This window comes from Pinus tabuliformis, chromosome 7 (genome assembly GCF_031772625.1).
Source record: "Pinus tabuliformis cultivar Carrire ecotype Pingquan chromosome 7, CPIR1, whole genome shotgun sequence".
Lineage (NCBI taxonomy): Eukaryota > Viridiplantae > Streptophyta > Pinopsida > Pinales > Pinaceae > Pinus > Pinus tabuliformis.
Genome location: NC_142293.1, coordinates 61368341 through 61387564, shown reverse-complemented (window position 1 = coordinate 61387564; position 19224 = coordinate 61368341). Strand labels below are relative to the sequence as shown.

The 19224-nt window shown below is 35.7% G+C and overlaps 1 protein-coding gene across 1 annotated transcript; it reads left to right on the top strand.

Annotated features, from left to right (window-relative positions):
• Positions 1–16269: 16269 nt before the first annotated feature.
• Positions 16270–18287, top strand: LOC149245211 (UDP-glycosyltransferase 86A1-like). The gene is made up of 2 exons (XM_089457698.1): positions 16270–16885; positions 17077–18287. The coding sequence occupies exons 1-2, from the start codon at positions 16396–16398 to the stop codon at positions 18078–18080; spliced, it is 1494 nt and encodes a 497-aa protein (XP_089313824.1). The 5' UTR covers positions 16270–16395; the 3' UTR covers positions 18081–18287.
• Positions 18288–19224: the final 937 nt, after the last annotated feature.

Genomic DNA, 19224 nt, shown 5'->3' with positions numbered 1-19224 from the left:
TCAACTAAAGCTTTGAAGGCTTTAAACTTTTCAAAAGCTTCATCTTTATGCTTTAGAAGACATATCCAACACATCCTGGAAAAATCATCAATAAACAAAATAAAGTATTCTTCTCCATGAGGTGACTTTTTCTTTGTTGGTCCACATAAATCAGTATGGATGAGTTCAAGAGGCTTACTTGTTGACCCTTCCTTTTCAATGAAGTGAACTCTGTTTTGCTTACCGATTTGACATGGTTTGCATATGGTATTTTCTGGGATGTTGACATCTGGAAGATCACTAACTGCCTTGAGCCGGCATGCTTTTCTTATTTTAGAAAAGCCTAGATGTCCCAATCTTCTATGCCATAGCCAGTTTTCATCTGTTTTGCTTAGATAGCATTGTTGTTGTCCTCCTTTGAGTATGTATAAGTTGTTTGGATTTCTTGTAACTTTGATCACGGTCTTTCCTGTATCAAGTTCACAAACGACACATCCATTTGATCACACCACTTTGTTTCCTTCATCACACATTTGACTGACACTCAACAGGTTATGCTTTAAACCATCTACATACATAACATTTCCAGCTTTAACCTTTTCTTTCAAGAAAACAGAACCTTTACCTTTAATGGCAGCTGGGGTTTCATTTCCAAATGAGACATTCTTTTCCTTTTCTAAAGCATTATACGAATGAAGTTTCTCTTTATCAACTGTCATGTGTTTGGAGCATCCACTGTCGATGTACCACTGATTTTCTTGTCCTTCTGCATACAAAGCTATACCACATCTTTCTGATTGAGATTACTTCCTTCTCCATATCCTAGAATTTAATGGTGTTTTCTCCTTTTAAAGTGTTGGCCGAAATTTGCTCCTACATTCAGATTCTTGATGACCAAAGTTGTTACAAATCGAGCATTCTATTTCATTTTCAAGAGGAGAAAAGTTATTATAGGATTTTTTTTCTTGATTCCTGTTGCACTTCTTTGATTTTGTGCTTCTCTAGTCATGATGGTTTGTAAGCAACACATTGAGCAGCCTTGTATCCAAAGTTATGACATGAAAAACATTTCCCATTAAAGAAGTTTCTATGATCATAGAATATTTTGTCATTGTTTACCTGTTGGTTGCGGCTTCTACTGATATTCATCCTTGGAGTAAATTGAGTATGATTTACCTGATGAGTAGTTTTAGACCTTAGCTGGCGATTGACATATTGTTCACTGGTCTTTGCTGCATCAGGATAACTTCTGGTGGAGGTTGATAGCTTCTGTGATTGAGATGATTCTTTAGTATATCCAAGACCTGTCTTTATCAGAGGAGAACACTGAACTTTGATAATTTCATTTAAAGTTTTTGATCCTTTAGCAAATCTAAGATTGAGAGATTTTGTCTTCTCAAGATCTTTTCTTAGACCCACAATTTCACATTCTAGATTTTCATTGTGTTTTTCTCTTTCAGCAAGCTAGTGAATCTATGATCATATTCTTTTCTTCTAAACATATTTTTAGTTTAGTGATTTCTTCAAGAAAATATTCCTCTTCTAATGCATCCAAAAAATCATCATTGTCACAAGCCGTGAGAAGTCTATAATGTTGTTCAGTTTCATCTTCATCACTATTAGATAAACCATCACTATCTTCATGCGTATAGTAACTCCTTCTATTCACAACTTGTTTTCTGTTGCCATTCTCATATTTATCTTTATGAGGACATTTGGCAGCATAGTGACCAACTCTACCACAAGCAAAGAATTTGAAAGGTAGCTTACCTCTAAACCTTATGGAACCCTGTTGAAGCTTCTTGACGAAATTTACCTCATATTCTTCTTCTGAAACGTGTCCTGATTCGTGGTGCTCTTCCTTTTATTTTCCCTTTGCTGATGCTTTAAATGCAACGTTTCTCATATCTGATGGACCTCCTTTTCTCATTTCAAAGGCAGTTAGGATTTCATGAAGTTGAGTCACAGTGATAGTCTGAAGATCCTATTTTTCTTCTATGGCGGACACTTTTGACTCAAATTTAGAAGACAAGGATCTCAAAATGTTCTCAACTAAAGTAACTTCATTTATCTCTTCACCACATACAATTAACAATCTCATCTATGCGTAAAAAGTAACTAGTAATACTCTCATCACTGTGCATCTTAAGAGTTTCATACTAAATTCTGAGAGTTTGAAGCTTAGTACGTTTTACCTAAGAGTCTCCTTCATAGCTCTGAATGATTTTGTCCCATATCTCTTTGGCTATCTTGAGTTGCATGACTTTGACAAATTCTGATTCTGACAGACTTCCCAATAATGTGTTGACTACTTTGGCATTGGTTTCGTATAACTTCTTACCTGCAGAGTCTGTAGGAATTACTGCTGGGAATTGATATCCTCCTTCCACAATTTCCCAAACATCTGCTTCAAGCGATTATAGATACGCTTTGGTTCTTATTTTCCAATATACTAAGTTTCTCCCATTGAAGATTGGTGGTATGATGGATCCCATGCCTTCATGATTATTCATCTTGAAAGATATACCTTCAAGCGATCAAGTTTCTTCTGAAGGACCTGCTTTGATACCAATTGTTGGAAATAATACTGAGAGGGGGGTGAATCAGTATTATCAGAACAATAATTTTATTTCCAAAGTTGATTTATATACGCTACTTCGGTGAAGTGAACTAGCGTGTGCACGCAATTGTGATTAGAGAAGCAAGTGTATACTCAGAGAACTTGTGATTTAGACAATTTATCATGTGTTGATCTTTAACTAGTGCATCAGTAACTTATTAAATAATGCAATAAACAGAATAAAGCATCACACGTAAGCAACACACATGAACACCAAGATTTAAGGTGGAAACCCAATGTGGGTGAAAACCACCTGTTGTAGTCGTCTCTGTCTTCTTTTAATAATAAGAAAAATTGTTTACAATCTTATACTGGTGCAGACTCATACCAGTATGCAGGCACACACCTGCAGAAGGCTACAACCTTCTCTCATGTTCCAGCTTCTACTAGAAAGGAGCTGCAACCCCCCTAGCTCTTGTACTAGCCAATGTGATTACTAGTACGTAGGTGTCGGCCTATAGAAGGCTACAACCTTCTCTCTTCCTCCAGGGACCACGTTTCATAAATTTTCAGACTGGATGCTCCTGGTACAAAACAATACACATGAAGGCCTCGTTTCATCAAATTTTCATACTGGACCCATCAGAAACTTTGAAACTCAAACTGCATCAACCAACAATCAGTTAATCTGAACAATCAAATCATTGTCACCTAAACACTGTGCTAAACCCAAGAATCAACTGCAACCTCAAAAATCATGCATCAAAATGTACACGTCACTTTACTAAACCCAACCTACATGTATACGCTACTTCTTGTAATCAAACCTGTGTATACCTTCAAAACTACTGAAATATTAAACTTCTAAATCAAGTCTGCACCAACCAGCAATATACTAAACATCTATTGTTTATTTACATAGCTTTACACAGGCAACAGTAGAGATCACCCTTCTCACTTATACAATCAGTCAATTAGATATCAAACTCCTTATTCATTCAGTTTTACATTCAGATCTAAGAAGACTTCATTGACAAACAATAGTAAAACAGCAGCATTGATCTGATAGATCAATCATCCTTGAATATCAAGCTTTTCCTTTGGATATGCCACTTGGAAGAGCCGAACCAATTTGTATACGCACTTTCACCAAAGCAAACCAGCGTACAGATCTGCAAATACTTACTTCATAACTTCGTTGCACTTCCGGACTTCAAAGAAATCCAGATCACGATATTTAAAGAATAAAACAGGGGTGCATAATCAGATCTAGCCCAAACACTATCAAATCATTCAATAATAAGTCATTTCAGGTCTCATGATCCTGATCCAGTATTGAATTCAACATGCACAAAGTGTTTCAGATCAAATCACAAACATAACCCCTACAACATACAATATACTTTAGATATAAGTATTGCTTAGAAACCCATACAATTGCACATTTTATTTTTATTTAATACTTCATAAGATATTCATTCCTTGTCCCTCTATCCATTTGAGCTTCTCCTCCTTATATACTTAGATCCTTTATCAATACCTTGGACCAAAACCACTTAGGACCAATACCTTGGACCAAATACCTTAGACCAAAACCTTGGTTTTCCAACATGTACGCGCTTTTCCTCCTGTGGGAGTGCGTGTATACGTATACGCTCTTTTTGTTCTGTGGACCAACGTGTATACGTTGTTTTGACTAAGTGGACCTGCGTATACTTCTTAAACTACTTTATATCAACCTTTTCCTTTACCTTATTTATCCTGATCAGTAGACCTTAGTTCCATCTTCCTGTTCTTCTGTACCACTGCCCTGTTACCTCTGAATATACCTGTTGTACTGTGAGTTGCTTTTTACCAAAATTGAATTGACCTGTGAGTGATTTTCCATCAAGAACAACACTTGTATCATAATGCCAACATAGTTGGGACTTCATATCGGGGAGATCCCCTGAATGTTGGCGGGTCCAGCAATGTCAACAACAAGATTTTTGTTCATGTTATGAAAATGAGAATTCTAACTATGAAAATGTAATCTATGCAAGAGAATTCTTCAAAATAAACACAAGATGGTTCCAAATCAATGAAAGAGCAATAAAACTATTTTCCGTCACCAATATAACTAAAGAACCAATCGAGTGTAAGTAAAGGAAATTAGGTGAAAATTCCAAAGATCAAAAGTGATGAAACTCAAAGGAGATTAACACTCAGACAAAAAATGAAAGCAAAAACATGCAAAAATCTTTAAGAAACTGAGACAAACCTCTGAGTAATGACCAAAGGAAATCAAATTAAGAATTTATCCAAAAAGAAGATTCAAAACACCCAGTCAAATTGATAGAGACTCTTCGAAGGTGTAAACAAGTGTAATGAAGCAGAAAAACAAAAGCTTCTGGACTTGGTGAAGATAAAACTCAAATTTTCAAAAAATTTAGGTATGCACATAGGAAATTATTCAATCAAGTGTGCATACACACTGTTGCTAAGGGCTAAGTGCGCAGAAGTACGCTCTATGCCTAAACATAAAGTGCACACAACAGGAAAGTTTTAGAGAAAACAAAAAAATAAGTCAAACAAATCATAAAATCTAGACTTTTAATATTTTCCAAACACTCAGAGAGGGCTAAGACAAAGGTATCAAAATTAAAAAAATATATAATGATGGAGAGTGAGACATTCCACAACGGAGTCGCCAATTTGTTAGGCGGACTACTCCCTCTTGCGTACAAGATGGATCTCCCTAGATGTCAAACGAAATCTAGTAACAAACAAGAAAACAACTACTACCTTTCCTTAGCTTACAATTGATTAAAACAAGTAATATGTGAGGGATCACTTACCTGTTTAACGAAATGCCTGCTAAATTCCCTTTTAGTGCCTTTGATAATTATCTTTTCCTTTATGCTTTAGAGACCATTCCAATGCTTTCCACAATTTCTCCATGATGTTTAGAAGGATATATGCATAGACATAAACACACAAAGGATCAAAGCATATAGAGTAGAGAATTAAAGATAAATGAAATATTTAACTCAACATATATCATAAATTGAATTAAGAACCAATCATAACCTATCTCAGTGATCAAAGAATCCCACAAATGATATCAGAATAGACATGATTAGGAAATAAAAACTATTTTTTATTAAATAAAAGGAATAAAAAACTTACAACCTTAAAGCCTTGATGTTACAAGCCTCTTCTCACAATATCCAACCCTCTCCTTGGATAAAACGCCTTCTAGCCTTATTTCTGCAACATAATCCTACCTTCAATAGTCCCCTCAATCCTTTGGCGTATGTTTGATTTACAGGCCAAGAGGAAAGGGATGAGATCCACAAATGGTGGGATAGGGGATCCATAAAGAGAGGGAAGTAGCTCCATGGTGGGTTGAGTAGGCATCCATTCAAAGTTGTTAGTTGGGAAAGATTCGACTAATAAAGCTTATATACTTTACTTTTTATTCTTTATTTGCGTTAAGTCATGTGTACAAGCCATAGTGTTAGGCAGAGCACATTTTTACATAGTTTCTAATGGTATCTTCTATGTATGCACAAGAATGGACTAGAGAACTGTACAGGAAGCCAAAAATAGGTTTTTGGGGCTTGAGGTCCAGGAATTTCATTCTCTTTGGGATTGTTTGGATTCTAGCCTTACAAGGTGATGCTTTGGAACACTTTGATGGATAGTTAAAGATCCATGCTGATGTTCATTTTCTTAGTGCGACAAAATGACGTGTAACACTAGGGACTTGTTTCCAACAACAATAATTTGCTCTTTGGTGGAGATCATGGTAATATCTGTTGCTTGTAGGGCTCCTCTTTCTTCATCATGTCATGAACTTTATCTTCTTCATCATGGAGCCTTCTTCATCATTACTATATCATAGGGCATTATTCATCTTCTCCATCAATTTCCTTTCAACAAACCATAGTGTTGAACCAATAGTCATTTCATCCTTTTCTTCATTAGAAAGTGATCTTCTAGTCCACATCTAGCATTTTTTTTCATACAACTGCCTCTTCCAATTCATGTTTCTTTCAAGATATTCCATCCAATCACATGAGTACTAGTTGTAGATGACATCTATAACTCTCTTTTGGTAGCTATGTTTCAACCCAACTAGATGATTTTGAAATCAAAATGAACATCAAATTAAAATTACCTTTTTAGGATGGCCTTGTCATGACATCAAATTCATGCAAATCAACATCCTGCACACATGTATAATTCTATCTCCAAGACATTCAATATCAAGGGTCTCCTTCTTTTTCAGACTTTAGTAGGATCTTCATACCTTCTCCATCGAGATGTCATAGCTAATTCTTCTAGTTATCGGATGTTGATTACTTATCTTATCTTATGTGACTATAATTGCATATGTCACGAACTCTTCTTTTAATTGCTTTCCTCGAGATCATGGTTCTTTCAACATAGGAACTGTGATTGTCAACCACCTCATATTCCATATGAGGTCATATTATGTTGACTTCATCTTATCAATATGTAGAATATTTCAAGGCACATTGTCTACATGCCTTCATGCTTTTTTCTAATGGAAGAGATCCTTCTTCTTTGATCATGCTCATGAGATAAAGCAATTCAACCAAGATATCTACAACTATATGATGACATGAGTTTTATTTATTAAATATATACATACCTTTCTCCTTCTTTTGGTCATCTAGACTTCCTTCTAGCAACTTCCTTTCCTTGCTTGAAGATGGAAGAACTTCAACTAACTCAACATGTTGCACATATTTCTTATCATACCTTACCATTGGATCCACATAAGGTGGAATGTCAACTATCTGCGAGGCACTTTCTTCTTCTTAGTAGAGGTGAACCTTCTAATCAAGATTCCAATGGAGGATATTGATTATCCTCATTTTTCAAATGCTCCTTCCTAATGATGATGATGTATGATGATTTCTTTATCTTCTATCTTGCTATTTGACTTTCCTTCAACCATACATACTACTACTATGGTTTTCCTCATAAACTGGAGATGTAAGGAGTTAATTTATTTCTATGATGACTACTACAATCATGTATAATTTTACTTCAAGTATCCTTTCATGCTTCTATGATGTTGCCATCTCTATCTTTCCACTGCAATGCATCCTATTATACTTGTGATGCTTTCTATCATGATTTTTATTTTCTATAAAACTAAAAAGAACTTAAGTGAAGGAGATTATCCTATACGTGGTAGAGATCTTTCACATCCTCCTTCTTTGGTTTCGTATTTTATGATTCTTCCACTTCTTCTGTAACATGGGCTTCATTTATTTCCTTTCTCTTCTTATTGTCCTTCTTGAGATTGGGACAATTCCTTTTAAAGTGCCCATATTCGTTACATTCATAGCATTGTATCTTTGACATATCGATCTTCTTCTTTTTTCGAGGATCAAACTTTCCAAAATTTCCTTTTCTCCTAGCCATGGAAGCATATGGTTGAACTTGTTCATTTGACCCAACATCGCTCTTTGATTTCAACCTATTTTCTTCAATATTGCATAATGGCCAAAGTTAATTGAATCGGGTGGCTTCCTTCTTTCCATAGATACTTGATACAAAGTTTCCCCATTTATCAGGTAGTGCATTGAGCACAATGATGTTAATTTCTTTGTTAGACATTATTTCCCCTAACTCTTGTAGTGGGTCTTTTATTTATGACACCCTCATAAGGTGTGATACTATCCCTTCTTCCTTCGATACCTTCATCTTCTATAACTGGGTTCTCAAAAATATGACTTCTCATGCAGTGCTTGCGAAAAACAATTCTACCAACTTATCATATATTTCTTTCGATTTCTCCAATTTTTCTACATCAGGGATGATGGAATCCTTGATTGATTATATGAGGTTTCTTTGAGCCCTTATTTCCCCTTTCATATACTTCAGTAGTGCATGAGCTTCCCCTTCTGATGGTTTAGAGATTGAACCCTTAAAATGTCCAATAACCTCATTCTCTATGAGGATCAAATCTATCCTCTTCTTCCATGCAAGAAAATTTGATGACCCAACCAACTTGTTGCTTTCCTTGCAGAATGAAGTCATGTTGATAGTAGACATAAAAATGAAATACTTACTTTTCAAGCGAAGATGCTCCTTTTGTAAATGAAATATTCAACTTGATGTCTTATTGACAATGTTGATGATTGAAGATTATATCTTGATGATGATTTCTTTCTTGAAGATGTCTTCCTTCTTCAAAGTTGATGGTGATTATTTTTGTTTCCTTGGATGATAATGTAGAATGTGGATGTTTCCAAAGGTGCTTCAAATGCATAATCCTTGTTTGGGAGAGGTAGGGTCTTTGAGGTCTTCTACAAAGTGTTGATGCTTCTAGATGATATGATTTTTGTGATGAGATGGGTAGTCCTCTTTTATGCTCCTTAGTTCTTTTCTTCAATTAATGATCTTCAAGATGCCTCTTCTTGTCTTGTCACCTTAGCTCTAATACCATGTTGAGAAATCTAGGGGCAGTTAGATTAGTTGATTTCTCTCCTTTTGATAACTACTTGTGATTTATTTTTACTTAAATTGATTAACTTCTCCTTTTACTTGATTATTATTAGTGTTATCTATCATCAAGTAACTACCAAACAATGAATATCAATGAGACAATGAGACACAAAATGTAGGTTGTCAGCCAAGGCCAAAACCTCTCCTTTTGAGAGGAAATCTGTTAGGTCCCTATACTACTAGTGTAACCCCTTATTGTTATTAGTGCAAGCCACTTATTATATTTGTGTGCCCATGTAGTCCCCATATTGTTATTATTGTGCCCCATAGAATCCCACTATTGTTATTTTTGTGCCCTTATATATTATTGTTAAGTAGGCTCTGATTATATTGTGACCCCTAAGACTCCTATATATAGGAAGGAGGTCTTATCATTTGTATCACCCAAGAATTATTCATTTGTGTAATGTAAAGGAGGTTTCCCTCTCGAAGAGGATAATTTTGAAGTCGTTGATGGATCTTCTCCTCTATTTTGTGAGTTGGTTGCATAACATTTGGTATCATAGCTTTGGATTCTAGGGTTTCGTTGCTTCAAACAAGTCATCATGGAATTTTTGCTATAATTTTTTTCTACGAAGTTTCAGAAGATGAAAATTAAAACTAATTTGAGCAGAAATCTTGATGAACCTCATGTCCTAATTTTAGATCTTGGCTTGCTATATTTTCGAAGATATGATATGAGGAAGTTAGGGTTTTTGCAGGTTCCCGAATTCCATCCCAAACAGGTGACCTTGGGAAAATCGTCATAAATTTCTCTCTAAGCATCGGATTCAAATTTCGTAAAATGTGACAGAAAGAGGAGAAACTGTAGTTTGTAGGGTATCGTTTTCAGGGCCGAACGTCGAAACAGTGACATGGCACTTTGTACAAGTTCACTCTACTAAACCAGACTATAATCAAGTCATAGTGGAAGATTGGGCACAACTCTTTCTTGAAGAATGGAATCTCGATCAGACTTGTGGGGTTGGAAATAGGATTCATAAGGCTACCACTGGACGAAATTTTAGAACTTGGATATCAAAAATTACAGAGTTAAAATCATTTCAAGATTGAGCGCCTAAAAGTAAGAAAAATAGATATGAGGAAGTTTGATGGCAAGGATCCAATAACTTGGATATTGAAGATGGAGCAATATTTTGATCTACATTATGTGCAACTGTTACAAAAGGTACATATTGCATATTTATATTTAGAACCGAATAAGTTTATATGGTATACAAGGATTTTTTCTTATAAACCACTTGTCACCTGGTCAATTTTCACGGAGGAAACGATAGCACATTATGAGGATACAAAGAGAAACACCTTCTTTAGCCAATTGATAAATCTCAAACAAAAGGGTTCAATGACGGAGCACATTGAGGACTTCCAAAAATTGAATATAAGGGTAAATGATATTCCAAAGAAGCAGAGGATTGATATCTTCATAAGGACTTTAAAAGATAGCATTCAACACGAGGTTCGTCTTTGGGAACCTGATTCATTGGAGAAGGCATTCATGTTGGCAAGAAAAATTATCGCAACAAGGAATCCTACCACTCACAACTATAAATATGTAAGTGTTGTTGCTCCTAGCCCTCGACAACCTACAAGGTTGACACCACAACACTTGGAAGAAAAAAGAGAAAACGGTCTTTGTTACAGTTGTGATAGAAAATACACTAAAAGTCATAAGTGCGTTGAGAAGAAATTATTTTACATAGATTGTGAAGAGGAGGAAGAAAAGGATCAAGAAATGTCAAAAGAAGAGGATATACACCAAGAACCAAACCCAGAGAAAGAAGAAATGAATCTGACGATATCTTGTAGTGCATTGGTAGGAATTACCACTCCTCAAACTCTCAAGATAGATGGACAAACAAAGATAGTGAACAAATGTTTGGAAGGATATCTTAGTTGCTTTGTATCTAATAAACAAACACAATGGGTCAAGTGGTTACCTCTTATTGAATGGTGGTATAACGCTTCAGCAAAAATGACCCCATTTATGATACTTTATGGTTATAGATGACAAGCTTCCAGTTCAAACAATATTGTTCGAACTTGATGAGGAAGGAAAAATCATATTGGAACCTGAAACATTCATGGAAATAAGAACTCGACAACTACGAAATCGATCAATTTCAGAGTGTCTCATCAAGTGGAAGAACTTAACCACTGAAGATTCTACATGGGAGGATGAGAATTTATAAATAAGCATCCAGAACTACTCAAGTGTTGAGGACAACACTTTTTGAAGGAGATGGGCATGTTAGGTCGCTATACTACTAGTCTAGCCCCTTATTGTTATTAGTGCAACCTCCTTATTGTATTGTTGTGCCCATGTAGTCCCCATATTGTTATTATTGTGCCCCATAGAAGCCCACTATTGGTGTTGTTTGCCCTTACAATATTATCGTTATGTAGGCTCTGATTATATTGTGACCCCTAAGACTCCTATATATAGAAAGGGGGTCTTGTCATTTGTATAATCCAAGAATTGTTCATTTGTGTAATGTAAAGGAGGTTCCCCCCTCGAAGAGGCTAATTTTGAAGTTGTTGATCTTTTTTTTCTTCTATTCTGTGAGTTGGTTGCATAACAAAATCCACAAGAACTCTTCTTTTCTTATAGAACTTCAAATGAAAAATTCCAAGACCTATGACCCTTGACAAAGACTCCTCCAAGACCAAGTAAAAATTTCTGAGTCCTTGATGAGCTTTCTTTCCAGTAATTTCGACCCCAACAACTTCTGTATCAACTTCGACTTCAACAACTTCTCCGAAAACTTCGAACCCCAACAACTTCTCCAACAACTTTGGCCCCAAGAGTTTCTTCTGCAGAAACCCTAGTTCTTGCACGTGTGGAAAAGATGGTGATTTCTTCCTCTTTTCTCCTTCGCTTGAATTGATCCTTTCTTCTTGGAAAAGTTGGCTTGCAAAGTATGTCAATTGATAACCTAACTCGACTTCTGTAATTTGGTCTTAGTTGCTGCAATAGGTGCCCTAGTTTTCCCACACTTGTGAAGGATAGTAGCCCAAAAACAGTAAAAAAAACTTCACTATCTTTTCCTCTTCTAGTCCTCCTATTCTTCACACCTTTTTCTCTTCCTTGATCGGATTTCTTGTGTGAGTGAGTGCTCTTCAAGTGATGTCAAAGTCTCTTATATATAACCTTCTCTTCTACGTCGAATAGTTGCTTGGAGGCTGACTTGTCCTCTCATGAAGGTCAACTTGTCCTCTCATGAAGTTCGACTTGATCTTTGCTTGTTGACAAGGTCTTGGAGGGTCTATTTAACACTTTTGAATTTACATTATTTTTCTTCACAATAATACAACATGCCCAAAATGGTCTTCCATACATGACAATGACTCAATTGACTTGTTCACTCAATTACAAGCCCTAGAAGCACTCAATGGGTGCTTGAACTATAAATAAAAATAACCTTGAGCATGAAACCCATGCATCAAGAATGACAACAAATTTATTTTTCTCTTTACATCAAATAAAATCATGATTACATATGTCATTATGAAGGCCAAACCTAGTTACATATTTCAACAAGGGAGGCGGAGGCAAAATGCATACAAGAATTTGAAGAAACATTTGAGCAAGAAATAGGGCAAGCCATGATTTTTTCAAAAATATGAGATTTACACGAGGAAGAAAGGGGAAGAGTACCTAAAACAGATTGTTCCAAGGGTTCTATAGGTCGTCGTCCACGATCATAGGGTCTAGGGGGGTGCAGCTGCTATCGAAGCCAATTCATCAAACCTCCTAGGAAGACCACCTATCTCCATGCATCACAACGACATCTAGTTGTGTCGAATTGAGTCCTCCCATATGAAATGTTCTTCCCCATCCTTCGCCAAAGGAAAAACAATACAATTCCTAATAAGATGGCCATATTGGTGGTAACAATGACACTTGAATGAGACCCCTTCAAATTCCAGATGCTTAAGAAAACCCTCCTCCCCATTAAGATCCATTGATTTCAGTGGGGAGACCATTCCTTAGGTCTACCTTCATCAAAATTCTTTCCATGTTCATTTGCCTCAAGGAAAGATATGAAGAGTCAAAGGAAATATAAGAGCCAATAGAATTCCCAATGGCTTCAAAAATTTCATCGACCCAAAATGCTAATGGTAAACCAAGAAGATAGATGGACCCACAGAGGGACCGTATTTGAACACTCTCGATGAGCATCAAACAACGACGACCAAAATGAACATGTCAAGATGAGAATCAATATGCTAAACATGTCGTTCAATGAGTTGGCATCTATTGCTTCTACAAACTTTAGGTGAATCCATCCTTTTGCTAAAAATTCAACACTCGATGTCACATGGGCTAGAAGAGAAATATTATTCTCAACCCATTCTGTTAGGGATTGAATAGAGAAACATTGGCCTTGGACCCCTCCAAAGATTTTTTGGCCAAAGCCAAAACCTTATTCATCTTGACGTCACCCCACAAGACCAGAGACAACTTAGAGTGGCTGGATTTTCCAATACAATGAGGCTTTTTACAGGTTTGACCTTGATATAATTAGACTTTTTACTTAATCTCGCCTTAGAGGACCTAGCCAAAAAACCCTGAGACTAAGCCGACCTAACAGGAGGAGCACTTAGCCAGAAAACCCTGAGACTAAGCCAACCTAACATGAGGAGCATTATCAAGCGAACCATCTGAAATATTAGAGCCCAAGCCATTAGGATTTTGAAAATGAAAATAATTTATATCTAGTAGCGAAACTGAATACAAGAGGTCTCCTACCTAAGCAAGACCCTTTGCTAAACCTTGAACAACTGAAAATTTGAATGTTGTTAACTGAATAGGGCCGACTGGAAGGGAGTTGTTTAGGAGAAAATATGATGGCGAAACTAGGCAAGAGGGCTTGAACCCCAAACTGGGCCCAAAGAACCAAGGCTCCATTCGACAGAAGGTTGCAAGGTGTCCTCCCCCAAGCAGGGAACCTGTCCGTCATTGGAAGCATCATTTTCTCCTGTGAAAAACTCCTTTTCTGGGGCCTCCCCCATCGTAGAAACAAAGGTACTAAACCCACCTGGAGCAACTGACAGAAAATCCATAGGATTAGGCAGATTTTTTTATTTCACCCAAGAAATTGACAAGAAGGCCTCACGTTCGTAGTTCACAATTTCTTCCAACACAATACATAGTTGAGGAAAAATATGAATTGTTAAAAATACGAATTGTAGGAACCAAGAGTTGAGCTCTCAGTCGGTGCCAAAGAAACTTTAACCTCTAGCTGTTAGACAAACCAACAAGGAGACTAACCACCTGCAAATAAGCGACCAAAATATTTCAATATCAAATGTTAAACAATGTTGAACTCCATTTTGTTAATGAAGATACCTCCATCTAAAAATATTAAGCTTTGGAGACAATAAAACTGCCCACAGCCATGGTTAGGGTTTCCTGAAAATATCTTTCTTCCCATCTACTTTTATTTAATAAATTTATAAAGTGTAATTATAAATTTCATTATAATTTAAATTATTAAAACATTATTATTGTATTTTTTAATTAAATTCATAAATTATATATATAAATAATCCGTATTTCTTTTTCAATATTAAATTTATAATGTGTAAATATAGTGTTTTTTTGCTAATTTGCATTATAAGATAGAAACGAAGGAATGCTGTGAGTTTTTTTTTTACTCCATTCAAAATGGTTAATGCTATTTTAGAAATTCTCAATTTGTATACTAGTGATTAGTTCTTATATTATTTGTGTTAGTAAACTACTAACAATTTGTATACTAGTGATTAGTTCTTGATATTATTTGTGTTAGTAAACTACTAACAATCATGTAGATGTTGTTGGTTTCTTAAGTGTTTTATATTTTGAAATTGAGTTATTATATTATTTTTTTTGTTTTTTTATTGGTTAAAATTAGAAAATAATATTAGAAATAATGTTCTTAAAATTTTAATTGGATTATTAATGATTATATTAATAATTATGTTATTTTGGAATAGGGTTTTCACAATTTTAATTTTATTATAAATAATTACTAACATATATATATAAATTAAATGGATGATAAATACCTATAAAGATCAAAACACTTATTTCTTCATATATCTCAAATTGGTAAAGCAACAAAAAGTCATAACTAATTTGATTAAAAAATATTATTATTTTATTATTATTAATGACAAAAGAATTAATATAAAGTAATATATATATATTATTATTATTATTATTATTCAACATGGAGATTTTTTATTTCTAGATAAGCTTTGTTACAATAACAAACACCAAATTGGTGTATGAGACACACACACCCACAAGATTCTTAACAGATTCAACATGGAGATTCTTGATGTCTAAATAGGCTTTGTTACAATACCATGGCTTATGAGTACCTCATACCCAAAAAAACTATACCTAAATCCTTGATCTCTAAATAGACGTTATTACAATGCAATTGCTTAGCAATTATGCCCAATAGACCATCACTTCATATGACAATTGTTTATGTGACTTTTTTTTAATTAATGAATTTAATTACAAAGGGTAAAAAAATGCATAACTACTTTGAAAATAAATTTTAGCACATTTGATTTGTGTATACTAATTATTGATAATTAAATTAAAATTATGAAAGTCATATTCCAAAATAGACATGACTATGGCATAATTAGATGGATGGTAGGTATTTAACCTCCACAAAATATCCATATTGATTATGATAGAAAATTGAGAGGATTGAAATAGAATGTTGAAATTTATCTCAAATAGAGTAATATCCACAAGTATCATTTAAGTCTTTATTGTTACTTTGATTTGCATTCCTTATTACATATTATAAATATTTGTTAACTAATATATTAACTATTTTTATAATTAATAATAATAATTTAAAATAAATTTCTAATTTTATTTAATTTTATTATTTGAAATGTACTGTGATATAATGTTTTTTATTTTTATTACAGATTGATTATAATTATATTCTTTTACTTTTTAATGTTAATTTAATTATATTTTATGATTTTTAAAATAATAATTTAATTATATTTTATGGTTTTTAAAATATTTATGATGTAAAATATATTATTTTATGATTTTTAAAACTTTCAAAATGTATTATAAGATAAGTGTCAACAAGCTAAGACAGTTTAGATGATTTCTTAAATTTTAAAAATATTTAAAGTTTATATCTTATAAAAACATTTAACCAAATTAAAAGTGATTCGCAACACTTTCCCTTCATTCAAGAATAGAACCCAAACGAACCCAAGGTCCGCAAGGTCTGCAGTTGAACCACCGATCTCAACAGGAAGAGAGTAGACCAGCAGGAAGAAAGTAGTCCAGCAGGATGGAGTGGAGAGGCAAAATTGGTGTTCATGCCATAGTGGTTCCGATGCCTGGACAAGGCCACATCAATCCCATGATGCAGCTCGCAAAGAAACTCGCCTCCAAGGGCATTGCCATCACATTTGTCCTCACACAATCATGGCACAACATCATTACTAAAGCCCATTCCACCACCAGAGTCAATGCATTCGCCCACGCTCAAAACATTGGCCTCAACATTCGGCTGGCCGATATACCCGATTGCGTGCCCGGCGAGTTCGAGAGATGGAAAAAGAAAGAGGATTTTTTTCAGTCGCTGGATAATATGGAAAGCCATGTGGAGGAGCTCATAAAGAATCTCAATCAATCCAGTGCAACCCCCGTCTCCTGCATTGTCGCTGATACTTTCCTCGGCTGGGCAGTGCCTCTTGCCAAGAAGCTCCGCCTGCTGTCCGTTTCCTTCTGGACGCAGAATGTGTCCGTCTTTTCCATCTCTTACCATTCATATTTAGGTGATCATTTCCCTAAATCTGCCGTTGCTAATCACTGGCTGAATTACTGAAATTATTATTTTAAATCTCTGAAATTTGTTGCTTCCGACATCAATCTGTAACAAATTTGGGGTTTATTCAGCATCAGTAGAGTCTATCTTCAAGCCCTGATTCGCCGATAATTTTCCCTGTTGTCTCAATGTGTTTTGCAGGGGAACGCCCGGCGGGATTGGTCAGCCACATTCCAGGTGTGATCCCTTTACTGCACACAGATCTTCCCACATGGCTTAAACTAAGTCAAGATGGTGTAATCCCCAGAGTAGTGGCTCGCTGTTTTCAAACAGTCAGAGAGGCAGACTGGGTTGTAGCCAATTCCTTTCAAGGGTTAGAAGGTTATGTAGCGGAGGCTTTATGGGAGAAATTTCCTGTATACTGTGTTGGACCATTGCTCCCTGTGGCCTACCTCGACAACTCAGATCCGCGCGATTCCGTTGTCGGAACCAGCTCGCGGGTAGAGATCGATTGCACAAAATGGTTGGACGATAAACCACCAAAATCGGTATTATACGTTTCGTTCGGCAGTCTACTCCCTGTTTCGATAAGCCAAATAGAAGAAATAGCAATGGGTTTAAAGGAGAGCGGTTATGGTTTCATCTGGGTGCTTCGACGCCCCAGCAACGAGACCACTGAAGTCTCCTCTCTATTGCCGGACAACTTTTTGAAGGAAACAAAAGAGCGAGGACTGGTTGTTTCCTGGTGTTCACAGCTGAAAGTGCTCTCTCATCCATCCATTGGCGGGTTTTTCAGCCACTGCGGGTGGAACTCCACTTTAGAGAGCATTTCCTCCGGCCTTCCCATACTGGGACTTCCTCTCGGGGTGGAGCAACATGCCAACTGCGAACTCATAGCCAAAGAATGGAAGTTTGGGCTGAGACTGGGTGGCGATGTTACTGATAAGGTTATTGGCAGGGAAGAAATAGCGGAAAATGTAAGGATATTGATGAAAGGGGAGGAGATGAGAAGGGTAGCCGAGACACTCAGAGGTGTTATAAAGATTGAAGTAGGGAAAGGAGGAACTTCTGACAATAATCTGGAAACTGTTGCAAATGGGTTGAAAGCCAAACTCACTGAGAACAAAGTATTATCTTCATATTCATCCAGTGGAATCATCCAAGAAGAAGCTCATCAAATCAATCCTGTTAGTTCAAACATTTGATGTAGTGCTAAATTTAATCCCTTTGCGGGGTACGTTATTCAGCAAATCTCAATTCTGGTAAGTGGAAATAGGTTATGGCTTTACATTTTATTGTTGTTAAAAGACTACTTTACTTTCTTTTCCTATCAAATTTCTATACCACTGTGAGACTGAATAAAAAGCCAATTTATTGTTGTTAAAAGACTACTTTATTTTCTCTTCCTATCACATTTCTATACCACTGTAAGACTGAATAAAATGCCCTTGTCTAAATATTATACCTGTTGGGAGTTTATAGCTGGAATCAGCTAAGAAGAATTTTGGCCTAACTAAAACCTAAACACAATTTTAAAATTGGTTTTTTTCTTGTATATAAAAAGAATTTTGGTCGAATCTTTCTTGTTTAAAATTTGGTTTTGATGGTATATATTGATTTCGTGCCCTCAAAGCTCAGAACTCAAACTTGTAATTCCAATTCCAACAAATCCAGTCACCAACAAAACCTACCCAAGCAAATTAAATTAAAAAATATATAAGAGATAGACTACCGAATAACATAGAGGTATGCATCTCTAACTTAAACTTCAGTGAAATAAATGTAAATCCCCTACTTCAGTTATTCCAGGAAGTGCCTTATTTCCAACTGAAAGGCACCCATTAATGGCATGCATCTCTAACTTAAACTTCAGTGAAATTAATGTAAATCCCCTTCTTCAGTTATTCCAGGAAGTGCCTTATTTCCAACTGAAAGGCACCCATTAATGGCCACTGCCAATGCCTAAGGTGGGAAAGGAAGAAGTGCTAAGGGTCCAAGCCGGAGATGTGTATCAAGTATCGACCAACCAAATCACTCGACTGTCAACTGTTTTTGTCTGGGATCTTGAGAAAAAAATTCCTCTCTGATTAATCTGTTGTCCAAATTGCAGTCAGAAAATCTGGTTCGATACAGAGGTCTTTTAAGCCGATGAAATTACAATTTTGGGGTTCTTACAATGTCATCCGCCAGTCAATCTGGTTCGATTCAGAAATCAGAAGTTTTGAATCGATGAAATTGCAATATTGGGTCTCGCCATGTCAGGGGCCTTATTTGGGTCAAAATAGTGCCTTTTTTGAGGCCAGAAAAGGGGTCATGGGTCAGTTAGTTGTTGATTGGTGTACTCCAATG

Bases quoted from the DNA above. Each gene is read 5' to 3' on its own strand.
- LOC149245211 (XM_089457698.1), top strand. From the start codon at position 16,396: ATGGAGTGGAGAGGCAAAATTGGTGTTCATGCCATAGTGGTTCCGATG. The intron at 16,886-17,076 runs GTGATCATTTCC...TGTGTTTTGCAG, and splicing joins CTCTTACCATTCATATTTAG to GGGAACGCCCGGCGGGATTG.